Source organism: Lutra lutra, chromosome 16, assembly GCF_902655055.1.
Source record: "Lutra lutra chromosome 16, mLutLut1.2, whole genome shotgun sequence".
Taxonomy (NCBI): domain Eukaryota; kingdom Metazoa; phylum Chordata; class Mammalia; order Carnivora; family Mustelidae; genus Lutra; species Lutra lutra.
The window spans coordinates 15,807,135-15,827,549 of NC_062293.1; the positions used below are offsets into that span (position 1 = coordinate 15,807,135).

General features: G+C 52.3%; 1 protein-coding gene and 1 long non-coding RNA gene across 4 annotated transcripts in view; one reads left to right on the forward strand and one right to left on the reverse strand.

Moving 5' to 3' along the window:
• Nucleotides 1-14,049, reverse strand: part of LOC125087980 (uncharacterized) — a 29,030-nt gene extending 14,981 nt beyond the window's left edge. The window contains exons 1-2 of one of the 2 annotated variants that reach the window (XR_007123548.1): nucleotides 13,529-14,049; nucleotides 9,173-9,400 (exon numbers count right to left, since the gene is read on the reverse strand). This is a non-coding gene — a long non-coding RNA (uncharacterized LOC125087980). The remainder of the gene's footprint in view (nucleotides 1-9,172; nucleotides 9,401-13,528) is intronic. The other variant, XR_007123547.1, reaches the window with a different exon arrangement.
• MARCHF10 (membrane associated ring-CH-type finger 10) overlaps nucleotides 1-18,210 on the forward strand; it is an 84,255-nt gene extending 66,045 nt beyond the window's left edge. For both annotated transcript variants that reach the window (XM_047708860.1, XM_047708861.1), the window contains 4 exons: nucleotides 129-238; nucleotides 9,140-9,253; nucleotides 14,436-14,478; nucleotides 17,758-18,210. In XM_047708860.1, coding sequence (XP_047564816.1) covers nucleotides 129-238; nucleotides 9,140-9,253; nucleotides 14,436-14,478; nucleotides 17,758-17,804 — 314 coding nt within the window. In that variant the 3' untranslated portion in view covers nucleotides 17,805-18,210. The remainder of the gene's footprint in view (nucleotides 1-128; nucleotides 239-9,139; nucleotides 9,254-14,435; nucleotides 14,479-17,757) is intronic.
• The last annotated feature ends 2,205 nt before the right edge of the window (nucleotides 18,211-20,415 follow it).

Consider the following 20,415-nt stretch of genomic DNA (forward strand, 5'->3'; position numbering starts at 1 on the left):
TTTAAAATTTTTTTTAAAAAGTCACTAATACACATGAGTTCACTCCCAAAATGTCCACACAAAGAGACCCAGAGTGTCAACATGTAAAGACCCAAAGTTTTATGTAACAAAGAATTCTTTAATTTAAGGAGCGGATCTAGGTGCTGTGAAGACCTGTGAGATGTGTAAGCAAGGCCTGCTGGTCGACCTGGATGATTTTAATGTGACTGACTTCTACCAGAAGCACCAGCAATCCCGGGTAAGAGCCACTCACACCACTCTGCCTCTAAGGCAAAGTCAGTTAGAGACGCATGCAGGAAGGACAGGCTTAGGACGGCTTTCCCTGATAAGAGGACTGTAGAAAGCTTCGCATGGGATGAGTTTGGGAATGTCCTCTAAGCTCACTTCTCCGAGAAGGTGTGCTACTAAGTCAGACCATGGCGGTGGTGGGGGGTGGGGGGTTTCAAAAGTCTTTGCCACCCCTGGTTGAGGTCCCACTGTGGTTAGGGACGAAAGTAGGAAGCCACAGAAGCTGACTGGACACAGAAACTGGAATAGTCTGGCAAGCTCCATACCTAAATTTGCTGAAGTGATGTAAGTTTAATAGCAACAAGGAAAAAAAAAATCAGGGTCTTGGAGAAAATGGTCCCCAAATTTTATATCAAGTAACTCTTGGGTAATAAGAAACTGCTTTACTCAAGGTTAATAAACAGATCATAAGCACCTAGTGTGTGCTTTTTAATACCCAGTGAATTAACTCTCCTGGGTCATTTGGGTTGTAATTCTTTTTTTTTTTTTTTTTTTTTTTTTAAGATTTGACTTATTTGAGAGAGAGAGAGAGAGCAAGCAGGGGGAGAGAGAGAGGGACAAGCAAACTCGCTGCTGCGCAGAGAGCCCTATGTGGGGCTTGATCCCAGGACTCGAGCTGAAGGCAGACGCTTAACAAACGGAGCCACCCAGGCATCCCTGGATTGCAATTCTGATGCTGTGAAAAAGTTAGTCTACCTTGGGTGGGCAGGTGATTCACGCTCAGGATAATAGCTGATTGTTCAGTTCTCAGGGAAACAATCCTACATTTCGAACTGCACTGCCCAGTATGGAAGCCACAAGCCACCTGTGGCTAATGAACCAGTGGTTACTTCCACTCGAGCTGTGCCGTGTGGGGTGCCTGGGGGGCTCCATCATTTAGGCGTCTAACTCTTGCTCTCAGCTCAAGTCTCGATCTCGGAGTCATGAGTTCAGCCCCACACTGGGCTCCAGGCTGGGTGTGGAACCAATCAATCAATTAAATGTCACTCTTCAGAGGAGTCATTTTGGCGTTCAGATCCTTAGCCTGCGTCCAGACATAAAGCGTGGCTGAGTCAAAATGCCACATGTGAGTCTGGGCAATTGTTTTCAACCTTTCAAAAATCCGAAGGCTGCTAGACAGAAGATTAAACTTTCGATAAGAATGAAAGACCCGAACAGCACCAGCACGAAGCGTAATACAAGGGACAAAATGCCACACCAGCGTTGAAGAGATGGGGCATCAGGAGGTGGAAGGGAGCAAGGGAGGGGGAAAGAAAGGAAGAAAGAACTTCCTGAGAAATAAATTATATTTTGAGTCCATCCCTTTTGAGGCCCGAGGGTCTTGAGCCTCTGGGTCCCCACCCCCAGGCCCTGAGAGGAGAAAGAGAAGTGCTTCCGGGGTCACACCGGTAACAGGAAGTAGGCCGTGTGGGCGCCTGAGGTCAGGGTGCCAGCCGGGGCGCAGGCAGCTTCCACGTGGTCCTCTCAGAGATTATTTCAGGAAACGGAGGCTGTAGGACTTCCCAAGAAAGACACGTCCAGACAAGGCCAGGGTCCGTGGAATACTACCAGAACATCTGCAGGACTCACAAACACAGTCCAGCACAGGCGAACGCCTTCGCTAGTGAAGATTCCTGCTGGTTCCAAGCATCTCTGTAGGGCTCACCACCATCCATGAAGCTGCTACCACCCTGCCCTGCTGGGTTTACCGGTGGTATCTGTAGACTCACTAACGGTACATTTTTCCAGTTATAAAATATTTGCACTCCTGTAGCCAGAGGCTGTGTGCCCCACTGCAGAGCACATCAGCTTTGACCACAAGGTGAACCCAGGTCTTGTTCCCTTTTCCAGAGTTTCTATGTGACCTCAGGGAAACCACACAAACTCTTGGGGCCTCTGTTCAGGAGATCATTCCTCCCCGGCAAGGTGGGATGCGGGAAAAAACCTGAGTACATCCTCTAATCCAGTGCTTGTAGAGAGAAGGGTGCTTAGGGAATGGGAACGTCACATGATGGCCCCAGAGATGCCCAAACTCTCCAGACTCGAAGGAGGAAGCTAAGTGTACCAGGACTGGGCTAGAGTCCACCACTGAAGGAAGGCAACCGACCCACGCAGGGGTAGGACCCATAACCTTGGTGTCACTGCTCCCTGCAGTTGAGAGAAGCAGCTAGGAAGACATTTGAACAAGACCTGTGAAAGGAACCATGTCAGCCAGAATCTAGGCAGGAGACATGGTGGGACCCTCAGCAGGGGTGAATGAGGAAAGCTGAAGGAAGGCCAGAAGTAGGTGGGAGAAGAAGCCAACAAGGTATGATGAAGCATCCTGGGACTGGCGCTGTGATCATTCTAGGCCTGAAGTGACAAGGGCCAGGGGCAGTCACCAGGATCAGGAGACCTATAGTTACAGGAGAGAGTCACCAACAGCCTCTGACCTTCAGAAGAGGAAAGCAGCCATTACCATGCCACCGCCCAGCAGAGAGAGAACAAGGAGAGTTATTACCCCAGCCGCTCTCTCCTCCCACCCTCTGGTCTCCCGCCAGGGCCTCCCATTGGTCAAACCCAATGGGAAGCCAGAGAACAAGGGGGCCTAGTTAATGAGATCCATTGAGATCAGCCTCTAGGCCACAGCGCAGGGTGGAAAGTGGATCTGGAGGAGGAAGTGGAAAATATCCAGCACAGTAATTGCTGTACATGGAAGCAGAAAAGAGTTTAAATTAGTTTCAGTAAGAACCTGACAGGCCATCAAAGCCTTTTGAAAATGCCCTTTATTATAATCACAGGTAGAAACGACATTGACAGACCCAGCCTGGTGAAAGGACAACAGTCCCAAGAACCGACGCGCACTATTTACGTGCTGCTGGAAAACAGTGGGGGGCTCACCCTTTCACAGTGGGTCAGACTGCTCCGATGACCTGTTGTGAATTTACTAGAGTCTATTTGCTAACAATCTGGGTTAAAGTTGAGACGGTAGGGAAGCAAGACTTAGACAAGTTCAGAAACTCTCCACGGACCACGGCAGAAGTAACTTTTGTCTAACGCAAAGATAGGGAGGAGGTTATCTACCCTCGGCTTGTCCCCTGCTGGGGAGGCCCGTTGGCCTGGCCCTGGGCTTGATGTGTCTACCTGGGCTCCTGAGAGCCAAGCCCTTCCCGACTCCCAAACCTTGGTCCCTTGTGCCATCTTAGCCAACACTCCTGGCAAACAGGTTCTTTGGTTGAGAAGCTGGGTAGCTGGTGCCCAAAATAGACATATTCAAAGAAAGAAACAAAACCAGAAGAAGTCTGGAACTGACTCTAGGCCAATCTGGGTCTCACTTAACCTCAACTTACTTGTTAACTCACTAACTTATTCTCATAAGCATTTTTCTCATTCAGATTGGTTGGCTGATTTTTGCTTTTCCTCAATTATAAAAATCACAAACACACAAAGATCTACTATAATTAAAACTAACATTGAGCTGCGTGTCTTTTTTTTTTTTTTTTTCTATTAAAATACTCATGCCCAGGCCAGGCCCCAGAGATTCTGATTGAATTGATCTGGGATGGGGCCAGGTATCAATTTTTTTTTTAAGTGTGGCAAAATACACATAAAAGTGCCTGCTGTCGATCAGATACTATCCTGGAGATACCTCAGTGCCCAAGACCAACATAGTCACTTCCTTCTGACGGGAGGAGCAGAGTGAGGGTACCCCCCCCCCCCAGCGTGGGAGGAACAGAACAAGGGATGTGCGGCCACAAAGAGGTCTGACCCACTCTCAGGTCCAGAGAAGGCTTCCCCGAGGAAGAGACATTTGAGACCAAGAAGGAAAAAGAGGAGTGAAGCCTCTCTCTGTGTACCCTTGAGAACCACTGCTCTAAACCACAGATCAACGATTGGTAGCAGGTCAGTGGCTTTGAGGGTGTGGAGGGGCTCAGACCAGAGTGTTGCCCTGGTTTGGTTCAGTGCACCTGAGTAGAGGAAGGGTGACTGCTGCCCGTGGGCCCTCACAGGGCCTCGAAGTCTGATTATCCTGCGTCTCTCAGACACTGGGTGGTTTCTGTAGGCCTTACAGGGTCAGAGCTTGTTATAAGGCCTCCTGAGGCTGGATTAGAAGCTTGGACAGGCTGTGTGCAGGGTGGTCCCATGAGGCAGAAGCAGCACGGGGCCCCTAGACCTGGTGGCCCAATCCTAGGCCCAACGGGGCTTGTGGCCTCTCAAACCCACCCCCTTCCTGCCTCAAAGTTGCGGAAAAATTAAGCCCCACAGGCATCTGTTCCTCCTGTGAGTGCTGCCCAGGAAGGAGGAGTCCTGGGTGCTGGCTCCGTACCTGGGAAGTGGCCTCATCCTTGATGCAGGTTGGGGCACTCAATTTTGGGTTCCAAGGAAGAACTCCTAGAAGAGCTCAAAGTAACATTCCAAACTCCAAAATGGGCCCAGAGAAAGCAGGTGGAGGAAGAGTCCAGAACACTGATTCTACACTTAAATGCCTTAGACGCCAGGCAGGTCACAAATGGTCAGAATCCCACAAGTGTCATCACAACAGGGTGGCCGGAAAGGAGGCAAAACAGAGAGGATTCTCCCCAGCTGAAGAAGTGTTCGTCTGTCCTTTCCTTCCTGCCTGCCAGTCAGAGCACATCCTCTGGCCAGATTCAGCTGATGGGCTACACGCTAACTGTTGATCCTTGGTTCAGAGCACTGGTTCTCAGCCATGGGTGGTCCCTAGCCTAATACCGTCAGCATCCCTTGGGGACATGTTAGAAACTCACATTCTCTGGTCCCACCCAAGACCCGCTGCATCAGAATCTGAGGGAGGGGGAGAGGTGGTACCCAGCAGCTATGTTTTAAAATGCCCTTTCTGGGGGCGCCTGGGTGGCTCAGTGGGTTAAGGCCTCTGCCTTCGGCTCGGGTCATGATCCCAGGGTCCTGGGATCGAGCCCCACATTGGGCTCTCTGCTCGGCGGGGAGCCTGCTTCCTCCTCTCTCTCTCTCTCTGCCTCTGCCTACTTGTGATCTCTATCTGTCAAATAAATAAATAAAAAATCTTTATAAAAAAAAATAAAATAAAATGCCCTTTCTGTAATTCTGATGCATATTCAAGTTGGCAGTCAACTAGCATCAAAAGTCATGACTGGGGACGCCTGGGTGGCTCAGTTGGTTAAGCAGCTGCCTTTGGCTCAGGTCATGATCCCAGCGTCCTGGGATCGAGTCCCACATCGGGCTCCTTGCTTGGCGGGGAGCCTGCTTCTCCCTCTGCCTCTGCCTGCCATTCTGTCTGCCTGTGCTCGCTCGCTCTCCTCTCTCTCTGACAAATAAATAAAATCTTAAAAAAAAAAAAAAAGTCATGACTGAATGGGCCACGACGGTCTGGCCCCAAATTATACATTTTTTGTCATTCTTTCATCTGTACCTGCATTCACTGAGCATACACTACACCGCAGGTGCTGGGCTAGGCTCCTAGGCACGAGGAACACAGGCGCACACAAAGCATTTGGGGTCCTTGCCCTGAATCCCAGTTTTCATTCTTGCCTCTTACAGGATATTTTTGTTTTGCAAAATACCGTGTCCCCTTGAATTAGCTCATTTGGCTCTACCACCCTGAGGAAATAGGCAGGATAGAGGTGACTTCTCCCTTTTATTAATGGAGTCACTTTGGCCATGCACAGTTAAAGTTCTGCCCAAAGTCTTGGCTCCTGCCGGCCCCAGGCTGCCCATTCTGGGGGGCCACGCCCACTGCGTGATGGAGGTGCACTTCTGTCAGCAGAGGAGGGTCTCAGCGGGCCTCTGGCTGTCATTGCTCTGAAGCGCAGGCCTGGCTTTGCTCCATCTCAGCCATGGACAGATGTCCTTGGCCACACGCAGCCACCTAATCACCCTCACACCTGGGAGCATCTCTTGAACACGTTTGGAGACTTGATGGAACATTCAGCCAAGCCGTCTGCTTCTTTGAGTGGATTATATTGAGAAGTGCCATAGGTAGCAAATCTCTTGGCCAAAATGAATATTAAACAAAATGAACGGATGGGAATGAGGCAAGAGAACAGAAAGGAAAGCATCTGGCAGGCAGCCCGAGTGCTCCAGGGTGCTCCTCTGCAGCTTCACAAGCCCCCTCCCTTTGAAGCCTGCTCCTCGCCCCACCCCTGTCGACACAGCACGGGGGTGTCCATGCCCCATGTGACCAGGTCAGGAGGAAAGGTCGGGAGCAGCTCCAAAGAGTAATGCTCCAAAAGCTAGCTCATTTTGCCCTTGCCAAACGAATGCCCTGGAACTCTCTCCGAGAACAAGTCCCGCCCACTTGTGGCTCGGAGCAGGAGCAAGCCTCCCAGCTCCCCAGCACATGCCTGCTCTGACTGGCCGGCCCAGCCCCTCCGTGGGGCATCACCAGCTCTGTGAAGGGCGCACATCAAGGAGCCCGCCAGTGAGATTTACGACGCCTCGTGACAGGTTCCCTCCCACAGACCCGAGAAGAGACACAATCTGCTAGAAGTGACTTTTCAAATTATCTGCAGAAAACATTAGTGGATATTTTCCCATCTGCATGCCTCCAGGCCTTATTGAGTCATAAAAAGTAAATGATTTCCCTGAATGCTTTGACAAACCTGATAGTTCCAAGCCATTTTCTAGCTGATTGACTTGGCATTATGCATCAGAGGGTCTCTGAGCAGAAAGGCTTCCTGGCGAAGAGAGTGCCGGAGAGAAAACCAGTGGAGAGGCCACCGCCAGCGCCAGTGAGGAAAGCAAACAGGGGGCAAGGCTTGGTGTGTGGGGAGGAGCTGATGGGTGGGTGAGGAAGGCTTCCCAAGGGCAGTAGCTTCTAAGGCTTCGAAGGAGGTGCAGACTTAGGAGGAAGGTGGGAGGAAGCGAGGAGAAAAGAGTGAAAACAAGCATCGTCCTCTCTGCCGGCTCTAGGCCAAGGTCAGAAGAGCACAGAAAACGTGACCAAAGTCTAAAAATAGGAGGCTAACTGCTAAGGACAATTGACTAGTGCCTTTCAAGGCAGGTCTATGGGAGACCAGAGGGGCCTTGAGCCATGACCTTGAGGCCGGTGGGCAAGATCCAGACTTGGACCAGACTCAGAAGGGAGAATGCATCGATCCTTGCTCGATTTGGGCACCTTTTCTGGTGGCCGTTTCATCCTGGAAGAGGCTTGTCCTGGGCCAGCTTCCTAAGCTGTCCTGGATGGAACTGGGACAAGGAGATGGGCCCAGAAGGAAGGGAAAGGCACTGAGGTGGTCCCTGTGTCAGGTCTGAGCTTTGGTTATCCCAGGAAAAAGGTCACACTTCTGACCTCTCCCCAGGGTGAGGCAGAGGACCATGTCCCCTGCTGAGGCTGTTAGTCTCCCAGGAACTTCGGGAGCACCTACTGGCCTATCCCCACCCCCGATCCATGGGGACTTGACAGGAGGCCATGTGGGGGGTAAAGGGGGAGGAGTCATTACTAATGGCCCCTCATTTATTGAAGGTCTAGGAAGGGTCCCCAGGGTGACTGCTACCAAGGAACCGAGGACCAAGGAACTGTCACCAGCCAGATCCTCCCTGGTACCTCCCTATGTTCCAAACACCAGCAAGAAAAATAAAACACAACCCACCCACCGAGAAAAAGTGAAAACACGAACCAGGGCAAGATGCAGTGTGCAAAAGAAAGAGTTAGGAAGCAGGGAAGGAAGGGATGAGTGGAACAAAGGAGATTCATCGGGAAGGCTTCTGCAGGGTGTTGACATTGAGGCAGCTGGAAAAGCTATGGACACAGCCCGAGACTGGTGGGAGGGAGACGTTCAGAAAAGAAGCACAAAACAAGCCAAATGACCATAAGAGGAAGGGATGAGCCAAGGCCCTGCAGTTCCCAGTCCATGTGGGAGTGCCGGGCGCACACTCACTGTCGGGGAGTTAAATAATAGACCAACCAGGGCAGGGGCCGTAGGTGAGACCATCCTTAAGCCCAGTTATAGAGAGAGAACCATACAGACCCAAGGCCTGGGGCCTTTTCTCCAGACAAACAAGGGATCTAGGAAGATAAACCTAGGTTTGCAGAACTCATGTGCCTTTGTGTCCCCAGTTCTCCCACAGAAACTTTTGCCTTCCTAAGACACTCATCCCATTGTGTTTAGTCCCTCTGCTCAGAGTCCAGGAGCTACACACACACACACACACACACACACACACACACACATACACACATACACAGCATGACACCCAAACTCCCCGTTCTGCCTGATGGGATCCCCCCTTCCCATCTCCGTAGCTCATGCCAAAAAAATGTTTCCAATCCAGAACAAACACCTTCCCCATATACTCCAGCACACTCATGAGTAGGGAATGTTACCCAACACATGCTCTGCTCTCCCAGTCCCCAGGCCTTTGCTGGCATTCAGTGCCTCTGTCTGGAAGCCCCTCATCAACCCTCAGAGCCAACCAAAGGCCCTCCCATCCTTTAAGGACCATCCAAGAGGCCTTCCCCAAGTCCTAGTACACACTCATTGTAGCTGAGCAGTCTAGCTGGTACTGGAACTATTTCTGAACAAGGTTCTCCCATGGAGACCTTTTGCCCCACGTTCCCCACAACACCCAGCTCAAGTCTTTGGCATGTAACTGCCCCATAAATGCTTACCGCATGGGATTGAGCCTGGAGTGTGGAGCTCTCCAAGGGCATCCTACACTCAGTAGCAGAGAATTCCAGAACGACGGCCCAGCCTCCATGCTGAATCCCCTCTTTCTCCGTTCTCTGATCCCCAAGGACAGGCCTTGCCCTGCTGCCTTGTTACCTCCCTCCACCCCATGATTTCTTTTTATTTTTTTGTTGTCGGTTCTTTTCTCTATTTTTTTTCCTCCCTCCGCCCCATGATTTAGATCATGAATATTTTATAGATGAACTTAAAAGTCTCTTTTCCATATTTAGGCACAAAATGAGCTGATGAATTCAGGCTTGTACCTGGTGCTGCTGCTTCACCTCTATGAGCAGAGGTTTGCAGAACTCATGAGGCTCAACTACAGCCGAGTTTCGAGAGGAAGGGTGAGTCAGTCTCTGAGCGGGCCCATCCGGCCGCACTTCCCCAAACCTTGCAGGTTGGCGATCACATGTGCCATCTGTTGAGGTCTTCGTGGTCACTTGGGTAGGCTATGGCACTGTCATCACCAGGACAAAGATGTAGCTTGTATACTGTGGAAATGCACGCACAGTGGCTTTCGGGCTGAAAACTAAGCGATCATTGCATAATTGCTTACTATTAAACGTGAGTAGTAATTAAATGGTCATTAATGCTCACAGAAGCAAGTGAGTCTCTAGGGATATTTGCCCCCCAGAATAGAGGTCAGCAAGGCTGCCAGGACTGAGCGTGCGTTAGGTCTGGGCATGCCCCTGCCCAAGCATGTAGGGCCTATGCAAACCAGCGGACCCTTGCCCACGGAGAACTGTTTCTTTTGCTTTGGTTCCCGGCATGTGTTACTCCAGCATCTCTGTGTGTGTGAATGCCAAGACATAAAGGTGCGGATGGTGTGCCATTTGCTGTTAGAGAAGTGACAGTGTATTTACCAGGGATCGTCATCTGTGGCTGCCCTTCCTTTAACACAAGAACCATGAGTCTTCCAGAAGGCCATGTAGTTTGGGGAGAGGAGCCTGGCTCTAAGACTGACCGGAGTCTGGCCTCAGCAAAGTCCCCCAAAATGTCCATTTGGCCACGGTCAAGTCAGAACGCAGGGCCCCCAAGGGCCTTCTCTCTTGGCTAAATGCCCAGCTGCGGCCAGGCCAGGAAAGAACACTCCCTTATGGCCATGCCAGGGACTGATCTGTTTTTAGTGTTTAACTACCCCCCGAGGCTTGGAACTTGACCTCTGCTCATGTCAGAAGGTCATAACTGGCAAGGAAGCCAGTATGGCATTGGGCAAGTTTTAATGACCCCTCCCACCCTATCCCTCTGCTCTGTCCCCTGCTTTCCATCTCCCTCCATCCCTCTCTCCTCTTCTTCCTCAACGGGGGGTAAGGGGCGTGTGCCAACACCAGTCCCTGCCCAGAGGCTAGAACCCAGTGATTCCAAGGGTTCCCGACACTGTCGCAGTCCTCACGCAATGAAAGAGGTTGCTGTTATCCATTTGGAGCCATCCCTGTGAAAAATGCTGGGTTCCAACCGTTAGTCCTAAGAATTCTAGATTTGTCCCTGCTTTTTTTTTTTTTTCCTGTTGTAAATTCTCCCTTTAGATCCCCAAGCTCTCAGTTAAGAAAACGGGCTGGGCCTTGGCCAAGATATCTCCTCAGGAATCTCACCCTCTTTTTGACCCAGGCCTGTCCTTCCTTTAACTCTTCCGTAGTTTTAATAGTGACATAAATTCCTTGGAGAAATACATTAAAAAAGGGGGGGGGAATGTACAGGAAGCAGGAAATGATCCTTTGTTAACATTTCCATAACCTTATTTTCATGATTCCCCATCTTTTTTAATGAACTTTTTATTGCACATTGAACTTCAAAGCACACAGGGTTTGATATAGGTTGCAGATGGCCATGACATCAACAAGCTAATGTAAGCAATGCTGGCCTCCAGGACAGCAGAGCAAACAACACAGAGCACAACCCAATGGGTGAGAACCAAGGCCCTGAAGCATAGAGTCTAAAGAAGTTTCTGGTAAAACTATCCTGGAGAAGGAGTCCGTAACACCAGGAGCTATCTGGGAACCAAGGTGGGAGGAAGCAGGAAGGACAGGGCAACACTAGTACAAATAGTGAAGAGGGACCCAAATGGCTTTTGTCAAAGTCACAGTCTTTTGGATTTGAGTCTTGGTATCTTCTTGTAGAAAACTCAGAATCTGAGGGTAACATTTAGCAAAGAAGAGGCAAACCCCTTCCCTCTCCTTTACCTATCAGAACTGGAGAACCCGTTGGGTTCCGTTGTTACTCTCCCATTGGGTGAGAACACATTGGGCTCCTTGGTTGTGTCTCATTGGGACACCCAGTGATGAATGCTTGTCTGTTGTGATTGTCATTCATTCACTCATTCATTCATACCCTGGCCCGTATCAGGAGCTGAGATGGGGATCAGGGAAAGTGGCCACTGGACATGAGGCCATGTTGTCCCATTCCTTGAGGAGCTTCCGATCAAGTTAGAAGATGAAACTCACATCTTTATAAAGACAGGAAATAACTGGAAAGTAGCCCTTGGTCAAGAGAACCCATGGACCCCGTGAATTCCCAGAGGCTGTGAATTAACAACACAAGATCTTCCCTGGCTGGGACTTCCCAGGGTGTCCACTGATCCCATGAACAAACTATTTGTCTCCTTAGTGAGGTTGTGAGATACCTGAGAGCAAAGAGGGGCCTTTTACCCCCGGGCCATGAGGCTGGGCATCACCACATCCCAGGCACCGTGGATGCCAGGAGCATTGAGGAATTACAAGAAAGCTAAATGGCTGGCAAATGAGGACATGGTCGGCTAGGGATTGGGGGTGGGCTTGGAACTCTTATCTTTATACCCCACTACCCTTCAGTGCCTAGAAAAATGCCTGGTACACAGTAGGTGCTCATTAACCTTTGATGGTCCAATCAACGAACTAATAAACCAAAACCTGCTTCTCCAGGAAGTGAGTCTTGAATTAGGTTTTAGAAAAAGTGATACTACATAGTTGTAGAGAGAACAGTATGCAAGGTAAAGGAACACTCTCAAGTTCAAGGTCCATATTTAGTTAGTCAAAGATTTTCTGCGTGCCTACTATGTGCTGGGTTCTCAGCTAGATTCTGGAACTCCAAAGATGATTAAGACACCCCTTGCCTATAAGGGCTCAGAGTCTGAAGACAGATAAACACGCACCCAAGAGTATCCCAAAAAATGTGCCTTGTGTGATGACAAGATGGAGCCAGATGTGAAGGAGCAGAAAGCAGTTAGGTGACCCCTTCCTTCCACTCCTCTGCAAGACAGACTGTCCAGGCAGGGTCTTCGGGGACCCCAGCTAATGTCTCAGAGGCCTTGCTTTCAATCCAGTCGGGTTGTACTCTTTGCCATCAGCCTTCTCACTGCTTGGAGGGCCCAGTGGCAAAGCTGCTTCCATTCCGGCTCTCTTCACCTGATCTGCCAAGGAGGTGATGTTGGAACCAAATCTTGGAGAGTTTAGCCGGTGGACAAGGGTTGATGTTTGAAGGAAAGGGTATTCGAAGCAGAAGGAAAGGCAGAGACTTACAGAAGTGAGAAGATCCATATGTCTGGGAGAGTCAGGGAGTTGGAGCTGGCAGGAAGTAGCGTGGAGGTGAGGCAGCTGGCTGTGGAGAGGGTGTGTGCTGCTCTGGAAGGCCACGGAAGGGTTTCTAGCCTGAGACAGGCGGGCAGGCCAGGAAATTTGCATTTTTTTTTTTTAAAGATTTTATTTATGTATTTGACAGAGATCACAAGTAGGCAGAGAGGCAGGCAGAGAGAGAGAGAGGGAAGCAGGCTCCTCGCTGAGCAGAGAGCCCGATGTGGGGCTCGATCCCAGGACTCTGGGATCATGACCTGAATCGAAGGCAGAGGCTTCAACCCACTGAGCCACCCAGGTGCCCCGGAAATTTGCATTTTTGAGCATAACTGGAGCAGCTGCGTGTAGAATGGGCTGGAGGAAAGAACCAGTGGGGTCCCTGCTGCGATGGGGGCAAGTGAAGGGGGCCCTGTGGGGGCACTTGAGATGGGAAGGGAAGGGTCACTGGGCTGTCCTGGGTGGCAAAGCTAAAAGAACTCGCTTTCCCTCACCTCTCTCCCAGGATACTCCACTATTCAGGGCCTGCACTCCCAGAGCCCCCTGTCCTAGGCTTCCTCCTAGCTATGGGTTTTATCTGTACCGTGCTGTTTGCCAATGAAATGTACCTGTACTCTGAATCCCTGCCTGTCCATGGCAGCTGCCCCATACCTCTTAAGGGTCTACTTCCATAAACTAGATAAAACACTAGAAAGAATCTGTGTCCGCAAGCTAAAAGGCAAAGGGCAGAGGGACCCCATGCCTTCAGAGATCATGACAGTGCCTCTGATCTCCTGGAGCGAGCATTGCCTTGGTCTCCTGCCCCAGGAACACTGGGTTAACATTTCACCAGTAGGGAAACTTCTGCCTGTAAAACACTCTGGGGAGGGGCAGGGTCCAGCGGCGGGCCTGGGAGGCAGGAAGAGTCCTGAAGGAGCTCTGAAACTCCACCGGCCCATCTGTGGGTGAGACTTTCTCCAGGCAGACCCATTCGCACCATTTCTATAAACCCCAAAACTCTTGCCTCAAAGAACCAAATCTACCCAAAATATTAGAGGCCCAGGCTTGGCCCTCATTTGGGAAAACTTCCCTACTCACCCAGATGGCGTTTCTTCGAGGAATGAGAGCTGGCTTACAGACAGAGGCGGTCACCTGGCACCGAGTCTCGAAGCAGGATGAGGCCAGCTCAGCAGCCCAGAGGGTTGGGGGCCGCGGTTAGCACAGTCCTGATGTAGAATTTATCCAGTGACTGGGACTGCTTCTTAGAACAAAGTCCATCCTTCTCCTGCCCTCCTCCCAGCCTGCGGGTGACAGGGACCCAGGAGCCATGGCTGCCTCCACACTGGCCAGCAGTTGCCCCAGTAACAGTGTCTGGCACCCCTTGTTTTGCCCTTGGGCCTGTCATAAAGCCCCTCTTCTCCCGGGGGCAGAGCACCAGCCCTCTGCACGGGAGCCCACATCCTTGCAGCCCAGCACAACGGGCTCCCACGGAGTACACAGTGTTTCTTATTGTGGCATAAAATGCCATAAAGTCAGAACAAAGACAGAGCCCAGAGCCTTGATGGGCCTGCTGCTTCCTGCCGGGCAGAGAATACAAGTGATTGTTTAAAAGCCAGGGTGAGGCAAGTGGCCAATTAGCACAGCCTTCACCCCCACGGTTTGTAAATGTGATTCTCGGACCCTCAAAATGGGCTTCTGCAGTTCAGATCAATTGCAGAAAGGAAGCAAGGCTGCTCCCAGGGCCAAATTTAGAAGCCCTGAATCACCAGCCGAGGGGACCTGTGTTCTCTCTGCCGGGTCTTTAGGACAAGGCTAAGCACCTCAACCCCCACTCCCCCGCACCACCCCCGCCCCAGGTGTTGAATATCAACACAGCCCTGGGCACCTCTGCCCCTTTAAGGTGATGTAAGGGATTCCCAGAACTTTCCGGAGAGCGGGGAATTAGACATCTGTTCACCATTGCTTTGGAAAAACAATTCAATTTTCATTGTCTTTTTTCTCACAGTTGTCAAGAAATTACCCACAACCCAGACCGGAAGAAAATGAAAGTAGGTTTGGGGGTCAGTTCTGCCATTTTGAGGGTGTTTGCTAATTTATTCTTTTTCTGGCACTGTGTCCAACCTCATACTGTGGAAGGAAGTAATGACCACCACCCAGAGGCAAAAATAACCCCAAGAAGCTTAGGAAGCTCTAGCCGCTGCGGTCAGGAAGGCGAGTCCCAAGTCCGCTGGAGGAGGAGCAGATAAGGATTTTAATTCATCCTGAAAGCGAGGACGAGGGCCAGCGAAAGGGAAGATGGTATTGTCAGGCATGACTTGCTGCAGGCTTCTTTCCCTTTTCCTTGGCGGTGATTTTTCCAGCACCCAGTCCTTGGGGAGCCTCTTGTTATCTTCTAAACCCTGGAAGGGTGCTATATAGCCACTCCGGGAAGGGACCCTGCTCCTAGCTCAGGAGCAAGTGGCCACCGAGCTTTTCCCCCTGCGGCCGGGTCACGTGGGTCTGCTGGACTCACAGGTTGAGCAAGGCGAACAGGTCTCCTGAGAAAGGTCCCCCAAAGGAGGGCAGGGCAGCTGTCTTCCAACAGGTTCGTGATCCCATAGAAAACCCAGCTGAAGAGGATGCGCTTAATGAAAGCAGGAGGGCGTGTGCCAGGCTCAGGAGTTTCTCCCGCAGCAGGGAGAATTAACATCGCCGTGGACCAAGGCGGGGGTGACAATTCCATCTCCAGAAATTCTTCAGGGGAGAAATCTTAACAACTGCTTGCCCGAAGGCAGGTTTAAGGTTTAGGAGAGTGATCCCCACACTGGCTTTGCCATCAGAATCACCTGGGGAGTTTGCCGGAAAAATTCGAATTCCGCCCCACCCCCACTCCCACCCCACGCCGCAGAGATTCGGATTCAGACCCCGCGGTGGGCCCCTGGTCATCCCCACGCGGCCCGACCCGGGGATGCTGTGGGGAATCCCCATAGGCCGGCTCGGAGAAGCTGGACCAGCTCAAAGCTCCACAGGGTGGGGCCCAGATTACGACCCTCGAGAAGCCAATTTATTATTCAGGGCACGCAGTGCTGAGAACCCAGCTGACGGTTTTCGAAGAAGCGGGGAGGGGACGCTTGCCTCCGTTCACAAAAGGACCCCGGAGCGGCCAGCCCTGGGCGCGACCACGGGGTCCATCCACGCCCGGTGAGGGGCCCGGGGCGCACCCGGGGCTGCTGCTCCCCCTCCGGCAGCCGGGAAGGGTGCGAGCGGGAAGGGAGCGGGAAGATCTAGAAAAGACCTTTGTGTCTCGGGGCAGGCGCGTCTGCGCCTCGCTCGCGGGTCCCAGCGGCGGCCTTCGGCGGGAGCCCCTGCTCCGAAAGGGCGCGGCTGCGAGCCGACCTCGGGGAGCAGCGGGGGGCCCCCGCGGCTCAGGGCAGGGTCTCGGCGGCGCCCCTCCCCGCCCCCCACCCCTAGCCCCAGCGGCGTCGGCGGCTCTTCCCGGTCCCGGGAAACCTGCGGCCCGCGCCCCGCGGTTCGGCTAGGCGGGGGCGACCCCTAGTGCCCAGCGCGGGCCGCCGTCGCCCTGCCGTGCCCGGGACCCAGCCTTTTCCCCGGGGGGTCTGGCGTGGGCCGGGGGCGAAGGGGGACCTCCGAGCCCCGGCTGCAAGGGAAGGCTCCCCTCTCTAGAGGGCTGGAGAAGAGCATCCCTGGGGCGCTGCTTACAAAAACCAGTCACCGCGGAGGAGACCCGAGGGCCCTCCCTGCTAGTGCAGGGCGCTGCGCTGCTGCCCTCCTGCGTCGCTCAGAAGCAGGTGGACCCACTGATGGTCGACTGCCATCCCTCTTCCGGAAGCTGTAGGATCCGCCCCAATGTGGGACCAGTCAGATCTCCCCTGGAATGGTAGGTCTACGTTCTCTCTACCTACCGCCAGCCCCGGACCACCCCGGATGCCGCCGGGGTAGAGGGGTGCCCCGCGCAGAGGGACTGTCCAGGCACGCTGGTCAGGTGCAGCCCTTGCCTGCTTCCCGCCGGGGCTGCAATCAATCCAGACAAGCCAGGGCAGCCCAAGGCAGATGCCCCTGCCTCCAGGCCTCCCCCTGCCCACACTTTCCTCTGGTCCCCAGCAGCCTGGCCTGACTCACCTGGTTGGCGGAGCTGAGTCACAGCTGTGACCTGCTGCCCCGGCTGGGTTCAGGTGAAAAGGGAGGAAAAGACCAAACATCTGGGCCCACCAGGTGGCACCAGGAGATGCCAGCCTCTTCGTGGCTCTGTGGTGACCCTGCCAACCTTCTTGCTGGGGAGCCCCTCCCGGACATCTGGAACACACACAAGCCACAGGAAGCACCGAGGCAGAGGCAGCTAGGGCGAGCCCTTGGGTGTGTGTGTGCCCAAGCCCCACAATTTGCCCCATGGCTCTGTGACCCAGCCCCCCAACAGCTGCTTCCCAGCTGGCACAGATGACTGTGACACAGCGAAGTCCAAGGCCTGGGAGGGGAACAATGCCTCCTGCAGCCATCCATCCAGGTGTGGACAGGAGCAGGCTTGCGGGTCTTCAGGCCAAAGGCTCGGCCAGACCACCTTAACCCCCACCCCCATACATGCAGGTTAAGGCAACTTGTACTGGGAGACAGAACAGGATAAGTGAGGGCACAGGGACAGCTCGTGGGGCTTCCCTGTAGCAGAGGTAGAGGCTGAGAGGGTCCTAGTAGGAATGGGGGATGTCAGTTGCTCCTGCCCTTTGCCCTTGAGTGGTTTCCAGATAGTCTGGGAGCACTCATTCAAGCCAGTGGGAAAAGTATATTGAAAACAATTTCCCCCAGGAATAAAGACTGCCGCCCCCAAACTCTACCTCCTCCACTGGGACCCCACTGCCTTCCCACTGCCTCTTTGCTCCCCTTCCTCCCATCACATGACCCTCTCTACCTCCAGTCATTGGATCTCTGAAAGATTTCTTAAAGACCTAAGTCAGCCCTCCCCCCAATTCCCTGCGAAGTTAAGGAAAGGGGCGTTCATGTGGGGACGTTACCCTGAGAGGAGGCAAGGCTCCCCAAGGGATTCTGTGCACAAACCTTTGCAGCACTGGTCAGGTGAGGATGTGGACCTAGATACTTCTGTTGGGGGGGGCGTACGGTCTCTCTGCACTGGTCTGGCTAGAAGCTCCAAGGGGCATTCAAGGATTTCAGAGAGAGCAGGCCTCTGTTACACTGTTCCAGGCATCGTGGCAAGTGTGTGTGTGTGTGTGTGTGTGTGTGTGCATGCACGCACGCACGTGCACACCCAGGGCTGGAGTGGGGGCAGAGCTCACCATCCACCATGGCTCTCCAGCCTGAGACACCTTCTTGTTTTCCAGATTCTGAGCTGGGGGATGGAAATGACAGCAGCAGCCACATTGTCTAGCAAGGGAGCTGGCCCCCCTGGAGCTCTGCGATGACATCTCCCCACAGCCGCTTTTTCTATGTCCCCATGTGCCTCCCTCCCACCTCCTCTTTACTGAAACTGAAACCACAGTGTTTACAGTTACCATTTTCACCCTGTGTCCCTCTGTCCTCGGGGTCTGGCTTGAGCATTAGGGACAGCAGCAGGGACCCACGCAGTCCCCAACAGCACAAGCCGGGCAGCCGGTGCTTCTTGAGTCCCCGCCGGTGGCCCTGCTGCTGTCCCCCACACTCTGCCCCCAGCCAGAAGCATCAGGCACCTGGCAGCCCCAGCAGCCCCTCAGCCTGGAGGCCCTCTGTACAGGATGCCTGTTTAGGCCTCCCTCCACCCTCAGTGGAATCGACCACATCTTCAATAAAATGACTTTATTCACCTAGCTTCCTCCTGTGCTTTTTTTTTTTTTTTTTGGTCTCTACTCCCCTATTTACACCTTAGAGCCCAAAGACCAGATCAACATGTGAGGTTAAAAAAAAAAAAAAAAAAAAGGGTCAGGTGCTCCAGGGTGGCTCAGTGGGTCAAGTGTCCCGACACTTGATCTCAGCCCAGGTCTTGATCTCAAGGTCATGAGTTCAAGCCCTGCACTGGGCTCCATGCTGGGCTTTAAAAAAAAAAAAAGGTCAGGGAAGGTTAGTGAGAAAACTGAGTGCGTGCTTATGAGAGAGACAAAAATAGGTCAAAAAATAAAGATGGAGGGAACGAAGTATGGATCGGTGCAAAAACATGATGCTCAAGGAAGCCAGACACAAAGATCAACATGATGTATGCTTCGATTTACATGTCATTTCTAGAAAAGGCAAAACTGTAGAGACCGATCAGTAGTTGCAGGGTTGGGACGAGGAGGAGAGACCGCCTGCAGATGGGCTCAGAAGGATCTGGGGGACGAGGTTGCTCCTGGACTGGGTCCTGGGGAGGATTCTCCGATGTCATAAATTTACTAAAGCTCACTGACCTGTGTGCTCGTGATGTGTACGCCCTGTGGTGTAACTGTAAGACGGGCTTTCAATTTTCTTTAAAAATGGAGGAAGGGACAGAGAATGAGAGAGAGAGAGGAGGGACAGAGAGGGATAATGAAGAGAAAGAGGGGCTTCTCCCTCCCACCTTCAATACCAGGAGCAGCCATTGTAGATTTTGCAGCAAAGAGGGTTTTGCCCTCGAGGAACAGTGCTGCCAGCAGGGTTTTAGGAATTCTGGACTTGATTTAATTCCCTCTAAATCTTGTCCATCCCTGACATGCTCCACATTTAAAGTGACTCTCTTCCTGCGAACTGGTGGATATAGCCAGGTAGCCTAGCCCCAAGATCCAAGAGCAAAGCAAAGGGACACCCTCGAGTGTTAACAGAAACTAAGAGCCATTCCAGTTGAAAACATCTCCCTGATGTCAAACAGACAAAACTCCTAAAACCTCAAATTCTTCCATTCACAAACGCAGCTCCAAGCTCTAATCATTCTACAAGAAAATGGGCCTTTATTTTTCAACTGGACTCCCAGTTGACGTGGGAAGATGAAAGATTTGTCCAGGAGTCAACGTTGAGAAACATCTAAGAAGGAACAATGCATATTTAAAACTAAGTTGTATGGGCGCCTGGGTGGCTCAGTGGGTTAAAACCTCTGCCTTTGGCTAAGGCCCTGATCTCAGGGTCCTGGGATCGAGCCCCCATTGGGCTCTCTGCTCAGCAGGGAGCCTGCTTCCCACCCCCCACCCCCGCCTGCCTCTCTGCCTACCCGTGATCTCTGTCAAATAAAATCTTAAAAAAAAAACAAAAAACAAAACTAAGTTGCATAGAGAGCTTGATGGAATCTGGGAGGGGGTGCGTATAAATGTCTTTTTTTTTTTTTTTAAAGATTTTTCTTTATTTCTGACAGACACAGCGAGAGAGGGAATACAAGCGGGGGGGAGCAGGAGAGGGAGAACAGGCTTCCCGAAGAGCAGGGAGCCCAATGCAGGGTTCAGTCCCAGGATCCTGGGATCATGACCTGAGCCGAAAGCAGACACTTAATGACTGGGCCACGCACATGCTCCCACGTAAATGTTCTAACGGGCTAAGTCTGCTGTAAGATGTGACAGTGTTTGGGGCAGCTACCCTGAGACTCGCCCAGGTTCCCATCAGCTAACGTTGTGTTGTTGAAAATGATCTCAAGGGCTGACCCAGGAAACCAGGAGTGCTTCCTTAGAGGTTGGCCTGGGTGGGGTGCGGCACAGGGAGACACGACTGGACACACCACAGAACTGATGTCTACCCGCACCATTAATTCCACATCACGATGGCCCAGGGGTCTGCTGATGGGGCTTCTCATAGCTAGAGGTGCCCAAAGAATCAAGTCGCATTTATTAAAAGACCCTGGTGGTGGTGCCTGGATGGCTCAGTGGGTTAAAGCCTCTGCCTTCAGCTCAGGTCATGATCCCAGGGTCCTGGGATTGAGCCCCGTGAGGCAGATCTTAACTCCGTGTGACATGAGAGGAAACCTGTATTAGGGTTCTCCAGAGAAACTGAGCCAGGAGGATAGATTTATAAATAAGTAGAAAGAGATTTATTATGAGGGATTGGCTCACACCATTATGGAAGCTGAGAAG